Source organism: Bactrocera tryoni, chromosome 2, assembly GCF_016617805.1.
Source record: "Bactrocera tryoni isolate S06 chromosome 2, CSIRO_BtryS06_freeze2, whole genome shotgun sequence".
NCBI classification, from domain to species: Eukaryota; Metazoa; Arthropoda; class Insecta; order Diptera; family Tephritidae; genus Bactrocera; species Bactrocera tryoni.
The window spans coordinates 67423371-67450441 of NC_052500.1; the positions used below are offsets into that span (position 1 = coordinate 67423371).

At 31.9% G+C, this 27071-nt stretch overlaps 1 protein-coding gene across 3 annotated transcripts in view; it reads left to right on the forward strand.

Moving 5' to 3' along the window:
* The window catches only part of LOC120769706 (tyrosine-protein phosphatase Lar), a 940463-nt gene that overhangs the window by 864289 nt on the left and 49103 nt on the right, over window positions 1-27071 (forward strand). For all 3 annotated transcript variants that reach the window (XM_040096840.1, XM_040096841.1, XM_040096842.1), the window contains one exon: window positions 10736-10928. In XM_040096840.1, coding sequence (XP_039952774.1) covers window positions 10736-10928 — 193 coding nt within the window. The remainder of the gene's footprint in view (window positions 1-10735; window positions 10929-27071) is intronic.

The following is a 27071-nucleotide window of genomic DNA, read 5'->3' on the forward strand; positions in this document are numbered from 1 at the left end:
GGTAATTAACGAATATCAATTGCCAACAGCGGCATTTAATGATGGGTACACTAAGTGATTGGTGCCATTTATGTACATAAATATACATATTTAATTGTATATTTATTTGTATGAAAAGAGGTGGTCTGATAATCAATAGTTTTAACTATAATTATAAATTAGATAAAGTATATTGCCAGGGTCGTTTTATAAAAATAAATAAAAACACATTATATTGATAAAGTTCTGTGACTAAACGGAATGCTTAGCGCTTTTTTTGTCTGCTTTGAGAAACCTTTTAAAAGCTTAAAATGAAAAAATAAAACCCATTTTAGATATTAAGATCGTGTCTTAGTCAACATCATTCAGTATAGTGTTTAAATATCGTTAGTGGTCTTCGGAGACTTGGAGCAATGGACTTGTTGACTGTGACATAAGGAAGACGGTATATGACTTTGCTGTATGAGGTGTGTGTCTTTAATAAGATATGATTAAGTTGACCATTAATGGAGTCAATTAGTAATAAGAAAAAGTAGAAATAACTTTATATCTGATTTCAATAGCAGATTTCAATAGAAATTATTAGAGCTAACTAAATTAACTTATTGCCGTCAGAAAGATTGGAAATAAATAAAATTTAAAAGACAATTGTTTATAAAATTTGCTAATGCAATAACTTAAGCTCTCGAGAGATCTAATTTTTAAAGGAACGCTATTAAATCCGGAGCTACGGAGCGAAACAAACGATTACTATCGCTCTTATTTACTCTAAGAACCGGCTTTAACACAAAGAACAAAAGGCCATGGACTCGAAACCAAAAGATCGATTACAGCCACATAAAAGGCGTTACCGATTATGAAACATATAATGGAAAATACCTTAAATTGAATATGTCTTCTTGAAAACTTTCTCTCTCTCCGCTAATTGAATACACGAGAACTGAAAACCATATTGCGAAGAAAATTGCTCATCCTTAGCATAAAAAGTGAACCAAATCACACTTAATTACTATGGACAAGAGAGATATTAATTTTCAATAAAGTTGTCAGCTAAAATTAAATATAAGTGTTTAGTAAATGTATAATAAATTAAAAATTTGATGTTGAGTTAAGAAGTTACTTAGGAACTTATTCAAAGCTTTGAATTTTTTATTAAAGTTAATATAGAGTTGCCAACCTGTTTACTAGTTTTTACTAAAAATTTTAACAATATACGTCATAAATGTAGAATAAGTGAATTTTAAGTAATAAAATTATGTGAAAAATTCCTTTATAGAGTTGCTATTCTTGTATGAAATACAAAAATAGTTTTAATCACAAATATACATATGTAAAGAGTTTATTTAGTTTTAGTGAAAATGCAGAGCTGTAAATAAGATTATTTAAAGACTTGTGTTTATAAGCATGTTAAACTGGGTTGCCAACGCACCTAAATTACTAAGTTTTTAAAAAATTATCTTGGAATTAATTTAAAAAAAGAGTGTCTTATAAATGTGAAATAAGTGAATTTCAAATAATAAAAAATATGAAAATGACTTATAGGGTTGCCACCTAACATGAAATACAAAAAAAAACTTTTGTCAACAAAGTTAATAATTAGGCTTTTGATGAATATTTTCTTACAGTTACTTAAATTATTTAAAATTTTTAATTTATATAATAAGCTCAAGGTCGTATCTACGAAAAATAAAATAATATAAAAGTATATTATAATTCCAAAAATACTGGCCGAACTTTGAAACTTTGTCACATATGTCATATAAGCTTAATCAATAAATGTTAAATATCCATGAAATGAGAGAAGAAGAAGAGGTTGGGTTCATATTTTTACTTGATTTGTAACGTAAATACTTTAATGATTAATGATTTTTTCTTTGAGCTCAGTTTCGAAATTCGAGTGCAAAGGTTTCAATTTTTGAAGCTAACTCCAAGAAACGGCGAATTTCTGTTTTTCTTAAGGCGTAATATTTCGAAAAAATGTGTTTGGTTCAATAATCAGAAAATACCGCATTTTAATATATGTTAGTGTTATTTTCATAGCCTGAGCAGCATATATTAAGTTTTCCACGAAACCTAGAAGAAACCGTTTGAGACACTGTAAAGTATATAAAGAAATAATCCATGTAAAGAGCTGAGTCTATTTAGCCACGACCGTCTGTATATCTGTATATGAACTAGTTCCTCACTTTTCGAAATATCGTTGTCAAAATTTCTTCACTTCTTTTTCTCTACAAAAATCTGATCATTTCGCGGAACCACCGATATCGAACCACTATTGAATATTGCTACAAACTAATCGATCCAAATAAAGTCCTACTATGAAATTTTTTTCCGAAGGATATTATAGTTTCAGTGCAAGCACAACGTTTTTTCGTATTTCTTTAATATTTTTTTGGTTATTTCAAAATCTTTTTTTTTTTTACTCACTAACCTAACACTGCCATATTAATTGTTCTGTCAATACACAGCTCCGATAATTACACTTGATATACACACACCCTCAAATACTAATGTAGTAAGCTTTAAACAACAGCTCGCTTTCTTCTTTTGCAAACTGCTTAATTTCTTACGTAAATAATCACAATCACAATTGTAAAAGTCAGTAAACAACTAAACAGCTTTTCAATTGAAAAATCAACAAAGCAATCAAACAAAAGCAATAAACAGAAAGAAAATAATAAACAACAACATAATCAAACACAACAACAAAAAATGCGTAATAAATAAAACACTTAAATGTGCGGAATAGTAATAAAACAACAACAGAACAAGTGAAGTGAAGGGTGTGATGAGAAGGTATGAGTGAAATTGAGACGCACAAGTATGTGTATAAGTGTGTATGTATATAAGTGTGTATGTGTGTGTTACTTAAGTGTATATGCGGTGTGTTTGGTCTATTAGGTGCTGATGTATAACTATTGTAAAGCGTTTTGCGTCGACTTGAATACTCAACACAGCCATAAATCGATTATCCTTAAACGTTTGAAACGCATTGAAAGCTGACTGCGAAGAGCAATAAATGTAGAAGCACCGGCAAGTGACTCTATGTCACCATTAATTTGCGACACACAAAGGCGCACCACTTACTTGTGCGGTGACTTATAAAGACACTCGCTCCGGCGACAGAGCAATGAGTTTAGTGACAGCAAGACACACATATAAACTGATGGCTGTTTATCTTTCATGCACTTCTTAGTACATTAGGGTGTGCGGTATTTGTCAAGTTGATTTGTTTTCCTTCAAATTTTGCATTAAAAATATTATTCAACGTAAAGAAGCTCTTTATTTTGTATCAAAAATCTGCCAAAGTCAGTTTTCATATCACATGTATATCACATGTGTTGTTTGAATATTTTGCGTTAAGCCGGGGAACAGACAACTCTGAAAAATTTATATTCTAATACAAAAATCTTTTCTCTACAAAAAAGGTCTTAATAATTTTTTCGCTAAAAGCATTCTTTTAAAAGTTATACGCAGTTAAAGTTATACATCAAAGGTACTGAGCATTCAAAGTGACTTGTAAACTGTGTTGCTCATACGACATGGTGGACTTTATACAGTACATTTGGTGAATAACTTTTACTGCGTATAACTACGTAAGTAATATTTTTATGGAAAAAATCATTCGAACATTTTTTTTAGAGCGGGAAATTTTGTATTAGAATTTCCCTTCTTCAAAGTTGTAGATTTATTTGCTTTGTAGATAAAAAATTTATTGCAAAAAATAATAAAAAAAATTTCATAACAAAAATAAGGAAGAAGAGATATAATTTAGGCAAAGTTTTAATTAGAAATAAAAATCTTGTCTACATAATATCATTTTTGAGGCAAAATCTGAAACTTCATTGAAATTAAAAAAATAAAAAAATTGGATGAAACGAAAACCCTAATGTAAACATATAGTACTTATATACACGCTTGTGCATATGTACAAGTGCATGTGTGGGTAATTTAATTAAACTGCTGCCTATTATATTACATGTGACTAAGTAAGTGTATTCTACGCCAATATATATTTAGTTGTCTACGCACGCTTAGCAAAGACTGTTTGTAGATATGTGTTCATTTGACAAAGAGTTGTAATGTCAGCACACTTACCTATAAATACATTTGTATATGTATGTGCGTATATGCTTAAAATTGAGCTGATTGTGTCTCGCCTAAAGTTATACCACATATAATCAACGTACTACAGCTTCATTACACTGTGGCCGCGTGGTTAAAGACAAATACGCACACATGCATGCAAATACGATTATACTATATATATGTAAGTTTGTGCATCCTTAGAGTATTACTGTATATGCTGTTTGTAGGTACTAGTGCTTAGGAAGCCTGAAATTGACATGGAAATAAGCTTTACTTTGAATATCTTTTTGGATGGACTTGGGTGTAAACTGACAAGATGTTAGCAAATCTACGGTAAAGAGTCGGTTGTGTACTACAGAAATCTTTAGAGATAGAAAGGTGTCTGCTGACAAGTTCTCATGTGGATTTTTCGACTTAAAACTCGAGCAAATAAGCCGATAAAAAATTATAAACAAACCTGGGTGGTGCACTTTAGAAGTTTCTTAAAATTGAAAACCTAAAAAGCAGCAGGCAAGTTTTGATGCTTTCAAGTGTCCTGATTACGACCTTATCCTTGAAAGTATTGTATGTGTTCTTGCTTTCACGATCATTGCATTGATACTATCTTGATAAATATGGACTTTAGTTATACAATTTTGTTTTCGAAAAAGTAGGTGAAACGTTTAAACTTTTACTAAAAATTAAACGTGGCGATATCTAGGGATACAGTCTATAAAACTTCCTTTTTTATTCAAAAGAATTTTCGCTTTCATTTCGAAAGTAATTCACTTAGTTTACACAGACGGAATGATGTCGCCGAATACCCAGATATCGGTAGAGTGTACCAATGGATATGATTAAGATAGTGAAAAATCTACACCAAAGTAATTTTCTCAAAATGAACTCAGTGTAGTGATTCGTGTTAGGAACGTTAAAGCAAGTTATCAAATCATTGGATGTGCTATTGTTTTATTGCATTTGAAGAAAATTTCTGAAACTAAGTATGAAAAAGTTGAAAGATGTTAGGAAAGGTGGTCCTCAAATACAACAATTAATTAAAGACACATATTATATCAAAGTTATGACTGATTCGCGAATTTAAGCTTAGGAAAGGCTTGTATTGATAGACGAAAATTTCCTAGGCTACCACTAAGTACCGAATTTTGAAGAAGTTGGGCAAAAAATGTTGACAAACCGACAGACTCTGGCAGCAAATTTAAATATTAGATCAGCTTACCTCCAATAATGTGACTAAATTTTGAGATAACTTTGGAAATTGTAACAAGAAACAGGGAGAGCGGTTCAACTAGGATCTAAACTTGCTGAAGGAAAGGTATCATTTCGTATACGGAATCGTTGCGAATGTTGGGAAAAACTTACGGGATTTCAGTTTTATCGAAAACACAAGCCTACAAGTGATATAAAACCTTCAAAGACAGTCGAGAGCATTCTAGACAACCTTCAACCTCTTCAACTGATGAAAATATTAAAAAAGTGAAAGATATGGAGCTTGAAAATGGTCTTGCCAGTGTTAGAAAGATGGCAAAAAAGTTCCACATCTCTCGCAAGTACGTTCAAATGATTTTACTAGATATTTTATATATAAAACGTGTTCTTCCTTGACTCGTTCCAATAAAAGTGAACTTTTTTCAAAAATAGTAATGTAAACAGGTCTCTTTCCCACATTCATAGAGAGCATTCTAACTGCCGATGAGACATGGGTCAACAATCAGTGAAATGTAACCCGTTTTCAGTCGATCGAAGAGTTAAAACAAAACTCACAGTTTCCAGTTACTTTTTTGTCACTATGTGTAACCACTCCTGTGAATATATCTCATATATATTAGTAAGAATACTTCTTTTCTTTACTCTAACTAAAGAGAAAATTACTACCTCATATCGATAGCCGATCTAAAAATTTCGAACAATGATCATAATTTCCTCAAAAATATTTTTCTTCAAAGTTTTTATACCATCTTTCGTTTGGAATATTTTTCTTTATTCTCCTTAACATAAAACTCAGTTAGAATAACACATGACAGTAGTAGTAATTTGATACAATAAATTATTTAGAACTGTCGTCGATTCTTTACAAAAGTCACTACGGTCTGATGGGTTCTTGAGCTGAAAATGGTGTTTACGAAAAGCCTTAAGTCTTAAAAAAATAGAAAATTACACAATTGAAAATTGATTTCTGAAATTAAGAGCTTCTAAAAAGCTACTAGTAGCAACCAATCGAAGACGATCTTATCTTATGGAGATATTCTTATCTAGACGTGCAAATTCGACTGTTTTTTAGCAATCGATATTTTGAGTATCCATTTTTTATCATTTGTGTATATATATTTCAAGAATATATTAAATAAATTTCAAAAAAAAAATACTTTTCATAAAGTTATGAGTCCTTGAGGAAAAGAATTGTGTAATAAGAAAAAAGGCTGCGTGTTCGTCATGACAATTCCTACCCTTTTAGACATTTGAAAAATAAAACAACGACAAATTTTGAATTACTACAAATGTCATTATCGTTGGAATCGTTTTCCATTTTTTAAACTTTCCCAATTTTTTTTAAATATTTCAAATTAAAATTTCCAAATTTTTGTTACTTCATATGATATAGAGAAATTTATATCAAATTCATGCCACATTTCAACTAAATCGACTGATGAAAAGAAAAACACGTTTACAGTTTTATCGTTTATACAAACTGATCTAGTTAACTTGACACTAAAACATACAAACCATAACTATGAAAATAATTAGAATTTTGAAAAAAAAAATTTAAATTTCCCTTTTTAATATCTAAACTAACGAAATATGAAAGCAGAACAACGAGTTTTTTTCAAATTTCTAAACTAAAGAAACCTCAATTTATTGTATAAAACCTAGTTGAATTCCTTAAATATACTTAGCATTATACTGCATTACTTATAAAGTTACAGTGCGCTACAGAATTCTTCAAAATATTTTATTATTTACTGCAATCACATCAAATAAAGTATAGTAATTAGCAATCTATCGATGTTCAAGCAACGTCTTCACAGTCATCTGCAAATATATTTAGAACCACATTAAAAGTATTAACTTACAATCACCATTGTTATCGCCTTTACTTTTTGTTGTTACTATCACCTTCAACAACAGTCGCTGGTGCTGCTATTAGCAAGTTAGTTGACATTTCAACTAAATAGGCATTTCGACTATTTGTCGTCGCTGCGGTTACTCGACTGCGTTTGGTTTGATGGCGCAATGTTGCTTTTCAAGGTATATAAAATGTACATATACACACATCTTGTTTCAAGAACAATAACAACAAATGAAGAGACAAATTCGTGTTAGCACAGACGCTATTGGCATCAAGTAAACACGGGAAATTGATTAGATAAAGGTAGCGTAAGCGAAGTGTATGCTACAAATGCTAACATCATGTATAGGAACATAGAAGGTGGATGTTTGTATATAGAATTTTAGAGAGATAGTTAACATTAGCACAAATACAAACTATATATACACGTACAAAATCATGTAAGTTTACATGTATATGTACAAATATACATACCTTAAAGGCAGGAAGCATTTGCTAAGAAATCTTTAAAAAGTTTCTATTGCATCCATGTCTGTTAGGCCAATCGTCGAAAATATCAATACAATATTGAAAATTGTCGAACACTTTTAGGAACCGTTTAAATAAGGCTAACAACATCAAGCAAAAACGAGCATGGTAGAATCGCGCTGAACCAGTGCAAAGAGTAGCCTAGCTAGGATTGAAGGTCAAAAAGGTGTTGCTATGTATTTGGTTCAGCGAGCTGCTACCCTGCGGATAAACGTTTAATAACGGACCAGTATTCTCAACAATTGAACAATCTGAAGCAATCAATCGACCAAAAGTGGAGTTTTGTTCCAACAACGCCAGGCTACTCACATTGCCTGTGACTTACCCGAAACTCTCAAGCTTGGTTGGGCTCCACGTACACCGATCTGTTCCTGTCCAGCTCCCACGACAATCGCGTCTACGAAACCGGAACGGACCCTGTTTTTTATATGGTCAAGGACAGTGAACTCGGCAGAATTCTGCCGTTACAACAACAACATCGGTTCCTGTCTGCGGCAAATCACTTTGCTGTTGAAAAATTCGCCTCAAAAGAAGTTTGTAAAAGTCGAAGGTCTCAGTTCTTTTTGCCAATAGGGACGTGGATTTCTGTGAGAGTGAAATTTTGAAACCTTCAAAATGACTACAAATTATCGATCGGTGCATATTTCAACTAAATCGCATAATTCTAACTATGCTAAATAAAATCATCAATTAAAATCGAAACCAATCGATTTCGGTTGAACAAAGCTTATAGAAAACAAGTAAAGAAGGGCTAAGTTCGAGTGTCACCGAACATTTTATACTCTCGCATGATAAAGTGATAATCGAGATTTCATTATCCGTCATTTACATATTTTTCAAATACCGTATTTGTGTAAAGTTTTATTCCGCTATCATCATTGGTTCCTAATGTATATATTATACAGAGAAGACATCAGATGGAATTCAAAATAGCCTTATATTGGAAGTTGGCGTGGTTGTGAACCAATTTCACCCATATTTCGTACATATCAGCAGGGTGTTAAAAAAATATTATATACCGAATTTCATTGAAATCGGTGGAGTAGTTCCTGAGATATGGTTTTTGATCCATAAGTGGGCGACGCCACGCTCATTTTCAATTTTTAAAAAAAGCCTGGATGCAGCTTCCTTCTGCCATTTCTTCCGTAAAATTTAGTGTTTCTGACTTTTTTTGTTAGTCGGTTAACGCACTTTTAGTGATTTTCAACATAACCTTTGTATGGGAGGTGGGCGTGGTTATTATCCGATTTCTTCCATTTTTGAACTGTATATGGAAATGCCTGAAGAAAACGACTCTGTAGAGTTTGGTTGACATAGCTATAGTAGTTTCCGAGATATGTACAAAAAACTTAGTAGGGGGCGGGGCCACGCCCACTTTTTCAAAAAAATTAATGCGATCCTTCGTGCCAAATTTCACTTTAATATCTTTATTTATGGCTTAGTTATGACACTTTATAGGTTTTCGGTTTTCGCCATTTTGTGGGCGTGGCAGTTGGCCGATTTTGCCCATCTTCGAACTTAATCTTCTTATGGAGCCAAGAAATACCTGTACCAAGTTTCATCATGATATCTCAATTTTTACTCAAGTTACAGCTTGCACGGACGGACGGACAGACAGACATCAGGATTTCAACTCTACTCATCACCCTGATCACTTTGGTATATATAACCCTATATCTGACTCTTTTAGTTTTAGAACTTACAAACAACCGTTATGTGAACAAAACTATAATACTCTCCTTGGCAACTTTGTTGCGAGAGTATAAAAATCAGCTATGATTATCTATATAAAACATATGTTTTGAATCTTTTGAATCTTCATTTACGTATATGAAATCAATTACTTTGGAATTTTGTTTCATAACTCATCACATGGATTGATGTACCTTACACATCTCGTAAAACATCGAAATCCACAATACTAATAGTAGAGGTTATAACTCAACCAAAATTCATATTTTTACTTAAATTATATTGTATATAAGAGCTCTATGAAAGCTGGCAAAAGCTCCTACTTGAAAAACTTGCCAAATATACGAATGCCTTCTACATACTACATTCTTCTTGTAAAAATGATTGTAAATAACACATATTTTTTGCTTCAAACATTCTTCAATAATCACAACTTTTTTCTTTTCTTTAAACAACGAAAATCTTACCTAAAACTCTCATCTATACATATCCGCATACAATAGAGAACAACAGAACCTTACCATATAGACATTATGTGCTTTGGTATTTCGACTATTTGACACGCCATACGCACATAAGAACATTTATATAAGCACACAGAACATATATACATACATATGTATGTGTATATGTAGGCGCACAAGTATAACTTTCACACAACTCGAGCTCGAGCTATACAATGACGGTAATATTTAAGAGAACAATCATAATTTAATAATTGACCTATTGAACTCAATTGCCCAGGGAAAGAATGTGCATATGTAGACATGTATGGATGTGTAAATACATATATACTGAGACAAGCTTTAGTTGAATGTGGCGCTAGGAATGTGTGCGGTTTCGACAGGCGGAATTTTAAAATGAATATGCGGTGCCTGAGTGCTTCCATAGGTAGATACATATATAGGTTTATGTATACACATATATTCTAATGCATACAAATGTGTGTAAATTCAAATGTTGCTACGGGCGTGTTAATCATGCATTCATTGTAGGTCAGTCTCATTAATCAATTGGTGTGATTGCCGAACAATAGCCGGCTCTAAAGAACAATGGAGAGCTAAAAAATACTGGTGTGATTTAGGGGAATATTTGCATAGAATATATGTACATATATATGAACATATGTACAATATCACAGTGCTTTTATTCAAATATATATACTGTATACCAACTTGTATTTTATTTTGGTTGACCGCTGAAACAAAAGCTCACCATGGTCTGCCAAGAGGACTAAAAATTACTTCACATATACATAATTCTATATAGACTCACATACATATGTATATGTAATTTATAAGTTACTTACTAATATCTAATATTATATCCACGCTCATTTATCTGATTAAACATTTCTTTTTTGTTAATTTCTTCCAATTTCAGGGCTACAAAGTCTATTACACAACAAATCCCAATCAACCCGAAGCATCTTGGGACTCACAAATGGTGGACAATAGCGAGCTGACAACCATTTCGGAATTGACGCCGCATGCCATTTATACGGTGCGTGTGCAGGCATATACCTCAATGGGCGCCGGTCCGATGTCCACGCCGGTGCAAGTGAAGACACAGCAAGGTGAGTGTGTGTGTGGAAAACTAAAATCAAAATTAAAACATATCAAGTATTATTTTGTAATGTGGGAAGAATAAAGCATTAACAAAAAAATATTTTTAAAAACCAAAAATTTTCTAAAAAAGTTTTTAAAAAGAAAAATTGGCAAAAAAATTTTACATTTGAAATACAAAGAATAGGAAAGGACTTTCACAAAACATCATCATTAAAAGATATATAATGAGTGTATGAAACCGTAGTATTGTTAGGTTTTTGAGCAAATATTTACTAAATTTTCGAAAATTAAAATATTAATTTTTTTTTTCAAAATTGCTCCAAAACTTACACAAAATCAAAAAAATATGACTATATTAAAAAATACTAAAATAATTATATCGAAAGAATATAATTTGAAAAAAATTGATTTCAATGCCAAATTTTTTTATTAAATATTATTTTTCAAAAATTACAAAATTTTGTGGGGAAATTTTCTAAAAACAATGTCTTTCATAAAAATATATCTCACTAAAAATTACTCAAACACTAAGCGCTTCATTTTATGTATTTTGTTAAACAAAGTTTCAAGCAAACATTTTTTACGACGAATTTTTACAAATTTTGTTTTTTAGTATATGCAATCAAATAGTTTATTTAACCAACTCAACATATGAAAGCTACATGTGTAAACAGTATTTTAAGAAATTTTTATTTAATAATTCCGAAAACTCAGCCGTTGTCATCTCATCTCCCAAAACTTCTCAAAAAAATACTTTTGCCGTGGTCATAACTTAAACAGAATCCAGTATTGCTTCATCTAAAATCAAAAACTAAAAATATTTCGTTAATACATGGTTAAATCTCGTTATTGGGCGATGGGAAAAAAATTAAAATTTTAGTTTTGACAGACTTTGGACAAAAAAGCACATTTTTTGATACAATTTTCTCCATTTGATCTCGGAAAAAATATTTGTAATAAAAAATCCTGGACTAGATAATTTTATTTGAAAAAATTTGAACAAAATTGCATTCGAAAAATCGTATCCACCGTCTTAAAAAATTTAGCTTAGAGAAAAAAGCGTTTCTGTGCGAAGTCTGATGGGCGGTACTTCTGAAGAGTATTTTTCTTAAAAACTTTACTCGGATCGATTTGAAATTTTAGAAGAAGGAGAAAATACATATATTAAACATAATACAAAAAATCCGTTCACGGCTTTAAATTAATGGAAAAGGTCTATTTCAATAATCATGTTTTGAAATTGTTACCAACAAGATTATTTAATATTTTATTTAAAACAAGTGAGAAAGAGCTAAGTTCGGATGCAATGGAATATTTCATACTCTTGCAACTTGCAAGAATCTTAAGATGTAAAGCGTCAATCAAAAGATCGGGATCCAAGCCATTATATACCAACTATATATGCATGTAAACCTGCTGATATAATGAAAATCGTTATAAGTAGTATATGGGGGGGGGAACCACCAGCTTCTATCGATCCGATTTTATCTATTCCTGCCACTACCACGTACTATTAACATGCCACATACCCGGGTTTCATTAAGGTACCGCATATGCCATACTCAAATGGAGTAAGGTCACCATATAACAGTTTGTTATAAAGGACTAGGTCAAGTTCTCGCCCGATTTTATTCATTTTAGGCACAAAGGTACACTGTTATCAGTAAAACACGCTCTTTTACTTTTAGTGAGATAACTCACATGTTGGGGGCATAAAGTCACCTGGAAGTTCGAAAATCGTTGTAGTAGGTATATGGGGGCTCAGGAAAGTATAGGCTCGATTCCAACCATTTTTGACACACAAACTTACCATTGTCCGGAAAGGGTTATCTCTGAATTTTAAACATATATCTCACACATTGACCGGTAAAAAGTCAACTACAGGTACTTGGGTCCAAATTTTCGGTACCTAGGTGCTTGAACAGTTTTTGTTGGGCAATTCGGTTTATTACATTTTATAGCCATAAGGTGGCATACTCTAAAAGCATTAGTCAGGCAACGCTTTATTCCGTTATAATAATTGTTTCTTGAGTTGTGCACTGAAAAGGAGTCAGATCGAATTAACAATTTGCCGATTCCGCCTATTTTTGCACTGTGACACCAAGAAGCATGAAGAATAAAAAGAGGAATGGCACGTACCAAACTTTGTTGAAATCAGTCGAGCAGGTTTTGGGATATGAGATTTTACCTAAAAGATTTTAATTTCGTTTATCATCCTGATCATTTATATATATAACGAAATATCTAACTAGGTTAGTTTTAAGTGCCACGTACAACCGTTAGGTGAAAAAAACTATTATACTCTGTAGCAACATGTTGCAAGAGTATAAAAATTTACGGGCAATCTGAGGTCGGGAGAAAGAAAGAAGAAACCTGTTTGAATTTTAAAGAGTTTAAAGCTATGTTTCCGTGAAAACTACGAGTCCTTTAGAAACTAGTTTTATGGCTATTCTATAGGTATAGGTTCTATAGGTTTTTTCACATAACCTCAAAAAATTAAAAATTCAAAATTCAAATAATCAAATTAGTTTAAAAAATTATCTTCCCTGATCTAACAAGCAAGTGATTTAAAAAATGCAAGTTTTGAACAAAAATCTTGCCCGTTCATTCATTGTATGAGGAATATTTCTAAGAAAATGACTTACAGTTTTTGAAACGATTGGGCTAGGTATTTCTGAGTAACTATGGTCGCTGTAAGTACTATATGTGTCACAGAATACCGTTTCTTGCCAAACTTTTTGGTAGCTCGAAAAGACATTTAGGTAAAAGTTGGTTACAAAAGTGCTTATATATTTAAACATCTTATCCAGTTCAGAGAATATACTCAAAAATCTGTTTCTTAATTAAAAAACCTCCCCTAATATACATAAATATATCGTCACCTGAAATGCCAAATAACGTAACAACATTTTCGGAAATTTACAGTGGCAAGAATGAAACACGAAATAAAATGGAACATGAGTGAAACAAAATTTTAATATTGGTTAAAACTGGTTTGTATCTGACCGCAGAATCTAAAAATGTATGTAATTTGAAGTAGTGAAGCATAATCAATAAGACACTCAATTTCGAATTTTTTGATGATACGTTATTTTGCATTTCAGGTGACGATATGTAGATATTTTGGGAAATTTTATGCTCTACATGAATCTAAAATGTAAAAAAATTTATACTAAAGTCCTTTATACGGAAAACTTTGAATGCTCACCGACTATTTTTTTAAATTAATCTAAACATTTTTCCTTGTAGAGATATTTTTATATTGTTAACTCGTAAAGTTAGTTTTTGACTCAATCAATATATACTTTCGAAAATTGTAACAAAACTTTGGTTTACTCAAAAATTTTAACAACACATAACCCCTTCAATCCCTCCTAAATGCATAGACATGCTTAAGAAAATAATAATTATTTTATAATTTGCCTAACCTCTTACTGGATACTCAATATACCCAAAAGAACTCAAATTTATCAACTCAATTTGGTTGCAATTTACTAAGAGTCATCCAACCGCTTACACCAAATCCAATTCCAGCCAATAAAATTATATTCATATTCCGCACATGTGACGCGCACAGCCAGCGTTGCATTTGCGCACGCACATCGTACCACGCAATGCATACATTTAGCTGAGCTGCATCAAATGTAATATTAAGCCGTGTGCGATGAGCCGCATTTCGGGGTTGATGTCATAAAGCGATAATGATGCTTTAATGTGTGTTTTGTAAATGCTTGTAATGCGTTTTGACGATGGAAATGCGTATGTGTGTGTGTGTGTCTAGTGGCTTTTGTGATAAAATTCGGCTGCGTGTGCGTTCGTGCGTGCAAGTTAATTGCATGCAATGCACGCAATTTAGTGTGAGTGCTTTTCGCATGCACGAACGCCTAAAAGTATGCATGCATTTGGAAATATATGCGGCGACACACACATACATACACATACGAACCAACTTACAATGGTTTTAATGCAGGCTGGTATGCTTACATACATATGTAATATATATAATTTGAAATGAAATGAAATGTGACACACACGCCAGCTAGCCTAGTTTGATGCTACAGCCATTGCCACATGACCCCTATAGTGTGCTACAATTGCATTAAAATGCATAACATCAACAAGAATGTTGACAGCCAACGAGTGCTGTTGGTAGCTGCTTGTTGTTCTGGCTGTTGCGTGGAGTTGTAATGCGGCTGTGATGTCTTGTTGTTGCTATTGTAGTGTTTTTGTTAGCTTTTAATGTTTTTGCTGTTATTATTATTTAAGTCACAGTTTAAAGTGATAAACAAGAGATTTTGTATGTATGCGTGTGCGTGTGAGTTTTTCGGGTAAGTAAAGAGCAAATGGTCCAACTTGTTGTTGCAGCTGCTTTAGTGTGTACGAGTGTTTGCTGGCGCATACTTTTAGGCAAATATGCAGGCAAGCATACATAAATAATAACTGTCACATCTTATATGTTTGTATACGCATGTGAGTATGCATATTATTTTCAAACACATACACACACACGCACACGTGCCACATTCCCACACTCTTTTCTATGAGTGCGTGTTGCGTGTTTTCGCTTTTATTACTACGTCTATGCTGCTGCAACATTCAGCTACGTGACTTATAACGAATTTCCACACACTACTGCCACTTTCTTTGTCATTGCCGTTGTGGCATGCAACATTTGATGCCTTCTATTTGCCGCCACGCACATACATGTACATACATGCTCGATTTCAAATTGCCACCCACAAGGCGTATCTAAGCAGTGGCCAGTCAAACTCTTGCCAAACGCGCCAGACAAATGCCATACTCAGTATCAGTATGTATGTATATGTGTATGTGTGTTGTATGTAATGCATGCATGTATTGTGCTAAAATGGCAAAATTGTATGGAAAACACGTGACACTATTAAGCAATTATGTGAGAACATTTTGTAAATTGTTAGGCAGACAAAAAGCTTTTAAAGCTTCATGGCATTTCGGGCTAAATCGTTGTAGACAACGCATTTTATATTACTAAAGAAAGTAAATTTGCAGGCACAAGCACACATATACATACATACACTCATATATAAACAAACATATACACACTCTCATGTACACACATATACACACTCTCATGCATATATAAGCATATACTTTGTGCTACAGGCAATCATAGCAATATTTCATGCACAAACTTAGCAAACTGCGCGTGTGTGTGCGCTTGCAACTTTTGGCTTATACAAAAATATTCACAAAATGCTAGCAAATTTACTGAAAAGCAAAAGCCACTCACTTGTGTTGCTTTAAACCTATATCACTGCTTGGAAAAGTACACATTTTTAAGACTTGTGGTCTGACCTTTTGTATTGAGGCTTAAAAATAAGTTAAGTTTGTATTGCAGGTCAGGCTGTTGCCACATTTGATATATTAGACTCGTGTAATGTTTGCGCTCCAGAGACTATATTTTCTGTAGATGAGCAGCAAAACAAAATGTTTGCAATTATTATATGTTTTAAGTACTAAAATGTCAAAAATTTGTTCTAAGCAATATATGAAGAGGAGCTGACGTCATATAAGCAAGTTTTGAGTTAAAGGCAATTTCTATTTAATTTTATGTACGCTTGTTTTAGCGAAAAGGATTAATATCTTTGGGCCGCAATACGCCGTGGTAGATAATTTTAAAAAAGCAAAGAAAAATCTATTGAAATGAAAGATAAAATAACAAAATATTAAGTAAAAATATTTTATAGGCTTTCTGAGGGTAGTTGAAATAAAATCGGTGAAGATATAGAACAAAGTTGTAAGTAATGAAAAGAGCTACAACTTCGACATAACTTCAAAATTAATATGAAAAATTCAAATTACCAAATTTTTGGGTTTTTTATGATTAAATTGTACAAACGTTTGTTTCTTTCACAAAATTTTGTGTAAACAAACATTCTTATGTCTCCAGGACATAATATATTTTTTTGAATTGTTCATACTTTTGGAACACTTTGAAAAAAAAATGCGATAATTATTATTGTAAAATGGAAAATACTAACAATTTTGAAAAATTAAAAAAACCCAAAAAAATTAAAAAAAAGAAACCTTACTCCCCCTTTAAGAAATTTTTTCGTGTGACAACTATGGAAATATAAACGAATCAAATTCTTAGGACTCGTTAACAAAAATCAAGACAGACGGTACCATCAAAAGAACATGATATTTCGTTTATATGCGTATACATAAGATGGCTTCAAATACCTAAATTTCACCTAAACTTGTGTTAGCTCCATGTTACCTTAACTTTCGAGTGGCATTGTGTAAAATAAATAAATTTGTAGTGAACTGAGTGCTATAGCTATTTTTGTCACTATCTTTTCCTATAATATCGGATATAGGCTATAGTTGTTAAAACCTGCCACGAGCTTTACTAACAAACTGTCAATAATTTATATCGGATATCTGATAAAGATATTAAAAACTCTAAAATGTAAAAAAATTTATAGTGTTTTATATAGTGGAAGCCTACTTTTTGCTTCCTACCGCAAGTGAGGTTACTTACAGTAAAATATAATGTATTTTAATTTAATTAATCCATAACCTGTCAAATTAGTAGTGTTGAGAAAACCTGCGAGATTTTACTCAACTGTTTTAAGTTTAAATAAAAATAATAATAAAATAAATTGTGTCCGTCTATTTAGGATATACTACTATGAGCAAAAAATAGTAAGACTTTGTTCATAGTTTAAAATTCATACTTTATTCTTTAAAATCTACGACGTCCCCCCCAAAGTAATCCCCGTTGGTCCCAATACACTTGTTCCAACGTTTTTTCCAATCCTCGAAGCAGTTGTTAAAGTCAATTTCCGGAATAGCTTTCAATGAGCGTAGCGATTCACGTTTTATGTCTTCAATTGACTTAAAATCGTTTCCCTGGAGCGGTCGTTTGAGTTTGCTGTATAGCCAGAAATCATATGGAACAAAATCAAGCAAATACGGTGGCTGTGGCACGATATTGCGAAAAACTCACGAAACATCAATGCAGTATGCGTTGATGCATTATCGTGGTTCAAAAACTGAGAGTTGTCGGCCCATAATACCGGCCCTGTTTTACAAATAACGCAAACGTCGCATAACACTCAAATAGTATTCCTTGTTGACAGTTTGGTCTGTGGAAAGGAATTCGGATTGCAGCACACCTCGATAATCGGAGAAAACTGTCAACATAACCTTGATTTTTAACCTGCCTTGACATGGTTTTTTCGGCTTCCGCTCACTTTTGCCCCGAAATTCGGCCGTTTGATCGTCTATTTCCGAGTCGTAAGCATAGATCAAAGGCGACTCATCACCAGTAATAATAAGTTTCATGGCATCGGGGTAGTCGGAAAGCACAGACGTTAACGCAAAGTAGATTTTCGAAATAATTTAGTGATCCTAATGAACCAATTGTGCTTTCACTTTTCTTAGGCCCAAACGGTCTTTAAAAATGGGTTTAACTGATGCTTACGATATTCCAATGGCGCCAGTAAGATCTCTGACTTTTAATCGTTCATTCTCAAACACCAATTTCTTTATTTTATTGATGTGTTGATCATCAATTGATGTTGATGGCCGTCCTGGACGTGGTTCATCGTCAACGCGATCTCTACCAATCATCGAAGGTCTTTTCCAACATTCCGAACGCCACCAGAAATTTAATTCCACACACAAAATTTCATGGAACTTCTTTGTTGAATGATTTAATTAAACACTAATGATTATTTTGAAGTGACATTTATTACAGACGAATGGGCTTTCGCCTGAAATTTAAATTAAAAGGCCAATTTCAGATAATAATCCGATTCAAATGTCAGAAAAACACCTTTGCGCGTCAAAAGTTTTGAAGTTTTATTATTTTTTCGGAGTTGATTTTATTGCTCTTACAACTCATATGTATATCAATTTAATAAAAAAAATAATATTGACAATTGGACTTTCGAAAACCGCACATTTTTTTTTTTGCTGATATTTTTGAAACACTACTCATTCCTGGAATATTTTAAAATCGTAGAGGGGATATTTGTTTAATATAGTACTTATACATAAGTCCAAACTAGTTTTAAATTTTGCTCTAAAGCATTTTCAATATATTTGTGTTATCAAAAAGTATAGCAAGAGAACAGCCAAATATCAGCCGCGCTTTTTAAAAGTAATCTTATCATTAGTTTAATATGCAAGTATTGACTATATAACCGTTTCTGTTGATTTTCTCACAAAAGAATCACATTTAAGCACACAAAGAAGGCTCACTTAAATTTTTGTACACATCGTTCAACTTTTTTCCAATATTTGTTCGAATATACAATTCGGAATATAAAAAGCCGTCGCATTTAACATTAAGCACCACCACTTAATGCCACCGAAAGATTATCATTTCGCATTGCACATGTTCGCAATCAATTGCTTTCCTTTGCTCTGCACAATTTGAAGACAATTTTTTGGCGCTGCCGCAAAACTACTTAACGAAATTCACACATATATACAAGTAATGCATGTATATTTACATAGGAATAAATTTACGTGCATGTGTGTGTGTGAAGTGTTGACCCAGGAGCAAAGTTTTAATTGTATCACGTTAACATGTTGTTAACACCAATGAAAGTTGTTGTCTGAATTTTCAGCAATATCACTGAGTGCGGCAGAGGTGAATGCCGTTATACAAACATACTTACATACATACATGCATACGTATATGAGTACGTGATTATACAAAAGTACTTGTGCAAATAATTGGTTTCAATTTACCCCCTAACTTTGAGCGCGAAAGAAAGTAAAAATTAAAATTTGCGTTTTAAAGCCAATGTAAGCAAAGGAGGCACATGAAAGAGGAGAGCCAGAAGCAAATACGCTTCCATAAGTACATGTAACACGTACATATGTATGTGAATGTAGTTGTGTGCGTATTTGCATAGCAGCAGGACGCCTTTGGGATAAAAATGTTTAATTAAGCTCAAGTAGGTGCGTGCCGCAGTTGCAAGTAGTCATGCAGAGCAGAAAGATTAATTTTTTTTGCAATATATACAAATATACATACTATATAGTAGTTGCATTTATGTAATGTATATTAATCGTTGTGTGTGTATATAGAGCAGTTTGTATGGTTTTAAGTGCATGCTTTTGACATAAAAATCAATGAATGCACTTAAAGTTCGAAAAGAGCCGAGAGTACGTGTCGGCTCGAAGATTCGCAGAACAGGGTGTTGTTTTGGATACACAGCATTTTTTAGCTGTCAAAATCAGTACATATTTTTGACATTTATGCTGAGTATACTTTGTTTACACTTCAGTTTAAAACAGTTGCACAGTTTTTTTTGGGAATTTATTCAAAAAACTCGCGCTCAGAGCGAAATTTAAAATTTTTATATTTTTCTCAACTGTTTGTTATTTCTGGGTGAACTCATTTTTAGTTCTGGGTTACTAGGCATGTAAATAACCCAAATTGTCATATTTGAAATCAAAAAAATGCTGGAGAGATTCTCAAAAACTCTCCATAACTCTCCGCATTCTGGTTTTGCTACCACTAGAAGTTGCTATCTGCTCCCTACAATTTCAAAACTGAAAACAGTTATGTAATTAATCGTGCGTGGAGCGATTCTCCATAACTCTCTGTTTTTTTCCTTTTGGACTCTGCTTTTTCCTCACTAGAAGTTACACTCTGCTCTATACTTTTTCAAAACTAGAAACAGTTACAGTCACAGACACAACAGTGTTGGAGAGATTCTCCATAACTCTCTGGACTCTACTTTTGCTCTCACTAAAAGTTACTCACTGCTACCTACATTTTCAAAACTAAAAACAGTTATGTAATTAATCGTAATTGCTTAATTTGAAGTCCCAACACTGTTGGAGCGATTCTCCATAACTCTCTAAACTCTGAGTTTGCTCCCACTAGAAGTTATTCACTGCTCTCTACTTTTTCAAAACTAGAAACAGTAACAGTTACAGTCACAACAGTGTTGGAGAGATTCTCCATAACTCTTCATAACTCTCTGGACACTGCTTTTGCTCTCACTAGAAGTTACTCATTGCTCTTTTTACTATTCTTTCTACTTTTTCAAAACTAATAAAAGTTGCGTAATTAATCGAAATTGCCTTATTTGAAGTCAGACCAGTGCTGCTGAGATTTTCCATAACTCTACTCTGCTTTTGCCCCCAGTAAAATTACTCTCTGCTCCATATGTTTTCAAAACTAAAGTTAAATTCCGAAAATATCATCAATAGCGAGCTTTATAAATAAGTACTTCGTGACTTTAACGTTCCCTGCATCAATATCAGTCGTCTTGTTACTAAACGGTTCCAGCAGGGCCGTGAAACAAGCCATACTCGAAGTGATCATCATCATTCCTTAGCGACGACATTTTGTTGACCGAATGATATCAAAGGATGGACCTGTCAATTGACCACTCAGTTAACTGTCAGTTAATTGCCTACTCAGTATGTGATTTGACTTTGTTGGACCATTTTTTGTGGGCGGCTGCAACTTATCTTTAGAAACCAACCTTAGATGGCTCTTTGACGATTGAAAATCAGCCCGATTGTAAAAAATAATGGAAAATAGAACTCACAGACACAAAACATCTTCATAACTTAAAGACTTTATGACCATGTGACGGAAATTTTATTAAAACACCAAATGTTATTAAATTTGCGAACTAAAGAAGCCTAAATATTCGTATTCCACATTTTGACAACATTTCAAACAAAGTTCCACACCTCTCAAAAACGCACCCATTATATGGTTTTCTGACAGTTATGTGCCTTTTCATGCGCGCCACATCTGCGCCACTTTAAAATTTTTTAAATAAAAAAGTTTATACTGTTTGAATTTTCCGCGGTATTGTTGCTTCGATTACCAATTCTCATTTTGCTTGCAGTTTATTCGAGTATATCTTTTTTTAATTCTTTGTCTTGTCACTCATTCGCAGTGATTTGTTAAAATTTCATCTCTACGTTCTTAATTTTATTGCGCATTTTTTCTTAAATTTCCATATTTTTCATTTTACTTCTTACACTTCTGCCACAACCCAATTATAATTCGTGGAGAATGTGATATTTTTCTCTGCTCCACTGTCTTTTAACATTCGTCCGTCGCGGACGCTTTGCCTTGCCTTGTGCAAACTTATCAGCCTTCAGTGTGCACTCCTGTTCGCAATTATGTAAGTTGACAGTGACAGGATGCTTTTTTATTTCATTTTATGTAAGAAAATATGAGTGGTTTTTTACTTATCACTGACAGCCACAGAAATACATTGGCTGTCACAACAAAAGGGCAGCATATTTCAAGCATTGCAGCATTGCATTTACGTTCTTCATTGCTTTCGTAAATAATTTTTTAATCATCATTTTTTTTTGTAAAATCTCAAAAGTGCTATAAAAACTATTTGACATGATCAATGCAAGGCAAATGAACAGTAGCAGGGAAAGAATTTTACGAGTAGTATATTAATTTAAGAGCTGCAGTGTGTGAAAAGGTTATTCTCAGGGAAATATAAACAAATAAATTATCATGAAAATGTTCCATCGTTGAGAACAATTAAAAAGACTTCAACACTAAAAGATGTCGTTAAATAAGCTTAATTTTGTGACAAATATTGAATTGATTTTTAAGTGCATGAAAATTTCCCTTTAAGGCGAATTTAGCTTTTTAAATTGCCATGACGTGAATCTGACCGAAAAAGTTAACATTCTTGTTCCGTAAAAAGTGTTTTCTTAAAATTGTTGGAACATTTCTTTGTTCAAAAAAGGATTTAAAATTTTGTACATTTAAGCTTACAAAAAAATTATCTCGTTTTTTTAATATGTTTAACCAAATGTTAACTAGGAATTTGAAAAGCATAAATGTTTCCCTAAATCTTTACCGTTTTTCTATATTGCCATAATTTTGTTCATAATATAAAAATAAAAAATAAAAATTTCCCTTTTAGGGAAATTTTTGAAAATTTTGAAAAATAATGGAAATGTTTTTTTTCAAAGTCTTGTTTTAAATAATTTCTTTTTAAAAAATTTGGAATAATACAATCATTATATTTGCCAAAATATCACACCTGGAAGACTTACTTTGACCGTTTTCAAAATTTTAGCAAATTAAATTTATGTATTTACCTGAGTACATCTTTGAATTCTAGATCAGGCTGATAGATTATTTGAATGCATTTGCAAAAAAACACCTTAGAAATGTTGTTCAATGCCGCTAAAACACATTTTGTCGTAAACAATTAGTAATTTCCCATCAGGGATTATTGTACAATATATGAATTTAAGTAAAACATGCAAAAAGATTATAATATAAAATTAATTTTAGTTGTAAATATAAATTTACCTTTAAGGGAAATTTTTTAATTATTGAGTTAGACAAAATATGTTAACAAATTATGGTGTGATAATAATTATAACAAAATTTTAGTAGTAAATATAAATTTCCCCTTTAAGGGAAATTTTTTAATCATTGAATTCGGCAAAATATGTTAACAGACTATAGTATAATAATAATTATAGCATAATTTTAGTAGAACAAAAATTTCCTTTAAATTTCCCTTTAAGGGATAAATTTTTTTAATAATAAAATTCAGTTAAACTATGTTCAGAGGCTTTTGTTCAAAACATTTGATTAATTAGTAGATATATTTTACTTGAATTTTATACAAAAATATACTTCAAAGATTACAAGTTGAGGAAAAACTCAAATTTATACATACATATGTATATCAAATTAAAATGATTTTGCAATAATATTTTATATTTTATTAAGTACCAAAGCAATTAAAAAAATGTCCTTGCAACTACTATTTCTTTTTTTTAACTACTGATAAATATCGAAGTAATGTGAAAAGGCTTTTATTCATTTTTCATACACAATACAAAATTTTCAAAAAAAATTCAATATCAATCCAATTAAACCAAAATCCTAAAAGAAATTACAAAAAAGCTTACTTCACTTCACGATATGACCTGAATTACCAGCGTATACCCACGAACACAATTATAGCCACAGAGCAATAATTCAAACGCTGGCAACTACTACTATCACAATTTTAGGCGCACTCGCAGCCCTCAGCTATATATGCCACTAGCGCCACTAGCATAAAGCAATATCGCGCTGTTACCGCCTGCCATGCTGTCACCGCCACTGACATTGATGATGATGTATTTCCGCTGCCTCTTTTCCACACCCCAACACGTTGCAACAGCATTTCTCTTCGCGCTCTCAAGAATGGGCGCACTATGCGGATTTTTTTACAATATTTTCACGGTGCAGTAGCACAATTTTTATTAATTTTTGTTTTCCCGTTAAACATATACATATATTTATAGATACATATACATACATATGTATGTATGAAAGTGCGTAAAATGTGTAAAAGGTGGCTGAAATGTTCTGCAATTTAAGTCTGTTGAAGGCAGCAAATTATAAATTATTTGCGGTTGACATTGGTCTGAGAGGATTTGAGTGTGTATTTTAACGAATTTAATTTAACGCATGACCAAATATCACACGCCATTCAACGCACAAAAACTTTTCAAACACATTCAGCAAAATACATTGTGTACTTATCAACGTATAAATATTAAAAATTGTAATTCAACTTTACGTCAGCTTTCAACAGTCAATAAACTCAGTGATGAAAATCATCAGCATCAAATGTATGCAGCAAAAGTAATTTTCAGGGTATTATACCATAAGTTCTACGCTCACTTTTTGGTTTAATAGATTTCGGCTTATATTTGAATTATTTTTAGAGCAAAGCCGTTCTACGTGAAATAACAAATAGAATAATAAATGCAATTTATACTGCCTCCCACAGAAAGAGTCCATAGAAAAATTATTTCTTTTCAAAAGAATACAACGTCCGAATATAATTCTTGGTTTTAGGTAGCGAATAAAATCGAATTTACATTTGCGTGTGCTAATATAAGTGAACGAGTTTTTCGTAATTTAAGTACCTTGCGAATACAAAATCAGTAGTTAAAAAAAAATATTGCACTCTTTTGAATGGCTTCTTGTACATCAGCGTGGAAATATATAAATTGTATCAATATGCTGTTCTACGCGTAAATCTTTTTTTTTTCTTAAATGGAACAAAATGGAATTTTCGAAACAGCTATTAAATTAATAAATGATACATTCTGATAAGCTAAATCCAACTTCTAAATAAGTGTTTCATATATTCCATGTCGTTCCAGTTATTAAATTTTTAGCGCAAACTATAATTGCATGTCTTAAATACTTGCTTATATAAAATTTCATTTTTCAAACGTTTTAAATAAATGTTTCATATATTTTACGTCGTTCCTATCATTATATGTATGTATATGCAAACTTTAGTTAGTGTAGGTACATATGTATATGTACATATGTATGTACATACATGTGAAATATTTGTCTATATGGACTTTCGTATTGTAAATGTTGCATACTTCATAAGAAAGTAAATTCATTTTTAGTACACAATACATTTATTGTTACTTATCAACAGAATTGAGTGTTCCAATTTCATAATCAAATCTTAGACGTACTTAAAATCCCGCTTTGAAATGTACATACATATGTATATAAAATGGTTGTTCATTAGCTTTATTTTGCGAAATGAATTTACACACATACAATGTATATATGTACATATGTACATACATATGCATGTATGTATGTATGTATGTATGAGTTTTTATCAAAAGGGAACGAAGTTGAATTTTGTAATATTTGCACTTAATATCAGATTAAATCAAACGTATAGTTCTAAAACTAACCAAATTTATTTAAAATTGTATAGGAACAAAATGGAATTTTCGAAACATATCAACTTTTGAAAGCAATTTGTTAAAATAGTGGGAAAGGTGGTATTCCAATATTATTAAACTGAATAATTTCTATCGTATCATTTTAGGTGAGAGTTCTTATGAGATTAAATCAACCTTATACATACATACGTACATACATATGTATGTACATACATACATATGTAGTTCTAAAACCAATTTCTATAAAAAAAATTATATAAAAACAAAATGGAATTTTTGAAACATATGAACTTTTGAATGCAATTTGTTAAAATAGTTGGGAAAGGGATTGATTTGATTCGAAACTTACTAAGCTGATTAATTTATAACATATCCATATCATTTTATGTGAGGGTTTTTATGCCATTAAATCAACCTTGTAGTTCTAAAACTTATTTTTATAGTATAGGAACAGAATGGAATTTTCGAAACATATAAACTTTTGAATGCAATTTGTTAAAATATTTGGGAAAGGAGATATTTTCCAAACTTATTAAACTGAGACTATTATGGTTCTAAAACCTATTTCAATAAAAAAAATTATTTAGGAACAAAATGGAATTTTCGAAACATAACAACTTTTTGCTGAAATTCTCCTAAAATGTAATACTTTTGTGTTTAAAATTACTAAGCTGATTATATAAAGGCATTTGTCAGTCCAAAATTCTTGGTCAAGTTCAAAAAAATGTAGTTATTAACTAAGAGTATTAAATTTAATAATATTTAATAAATGCGTTATCAAAATATTTTTACAAACACCTGCTATGTAGAAAAAAAATCCGAGCGCACAATTAGTAGTCTTGCAATATTTTGATAGGCAGCTTACCATACACTGCCAAATTTCTCATAATTTTACATTTATTTGACATTACAAAATGTATCTACACATGTGCTGACAATATTTACAAATTTTATTTATATTTTCAAATTGTTTTGCATAGTTTTGTTATTGAACCGTCGAAAATGAAAATATAATCCAATGCCACCAAATCCTTTGCGGAAATCCTTTAATTTATCAAATTTCCGCTCAACTAACGGGAATTCAATTAAATTTGCTATTTGTTTCGTTTGAGTATTTTGAATGATTCTCTTTGGCTCCAACTCAAACACAAACACATATGTACATGATTTCCCCAACGTGTAAATTCAATATTTTTACAGTTATGCGAAGAGGAAATGGTTTTGGTTTATTTATGTGTGCTTATAGTACTAGACAAGTGTTATATACATATACATATATGATTTTTAATATACATATATTTGTAAATAGTTTCTGGAATTATAAAATATTTTATTCAATAATTTTTTTCTGCGTCTTTTTCTCCCACATCGACACTCCCACTCGCCTGCGCTTAATTCCCTTTTCATATCTGTCT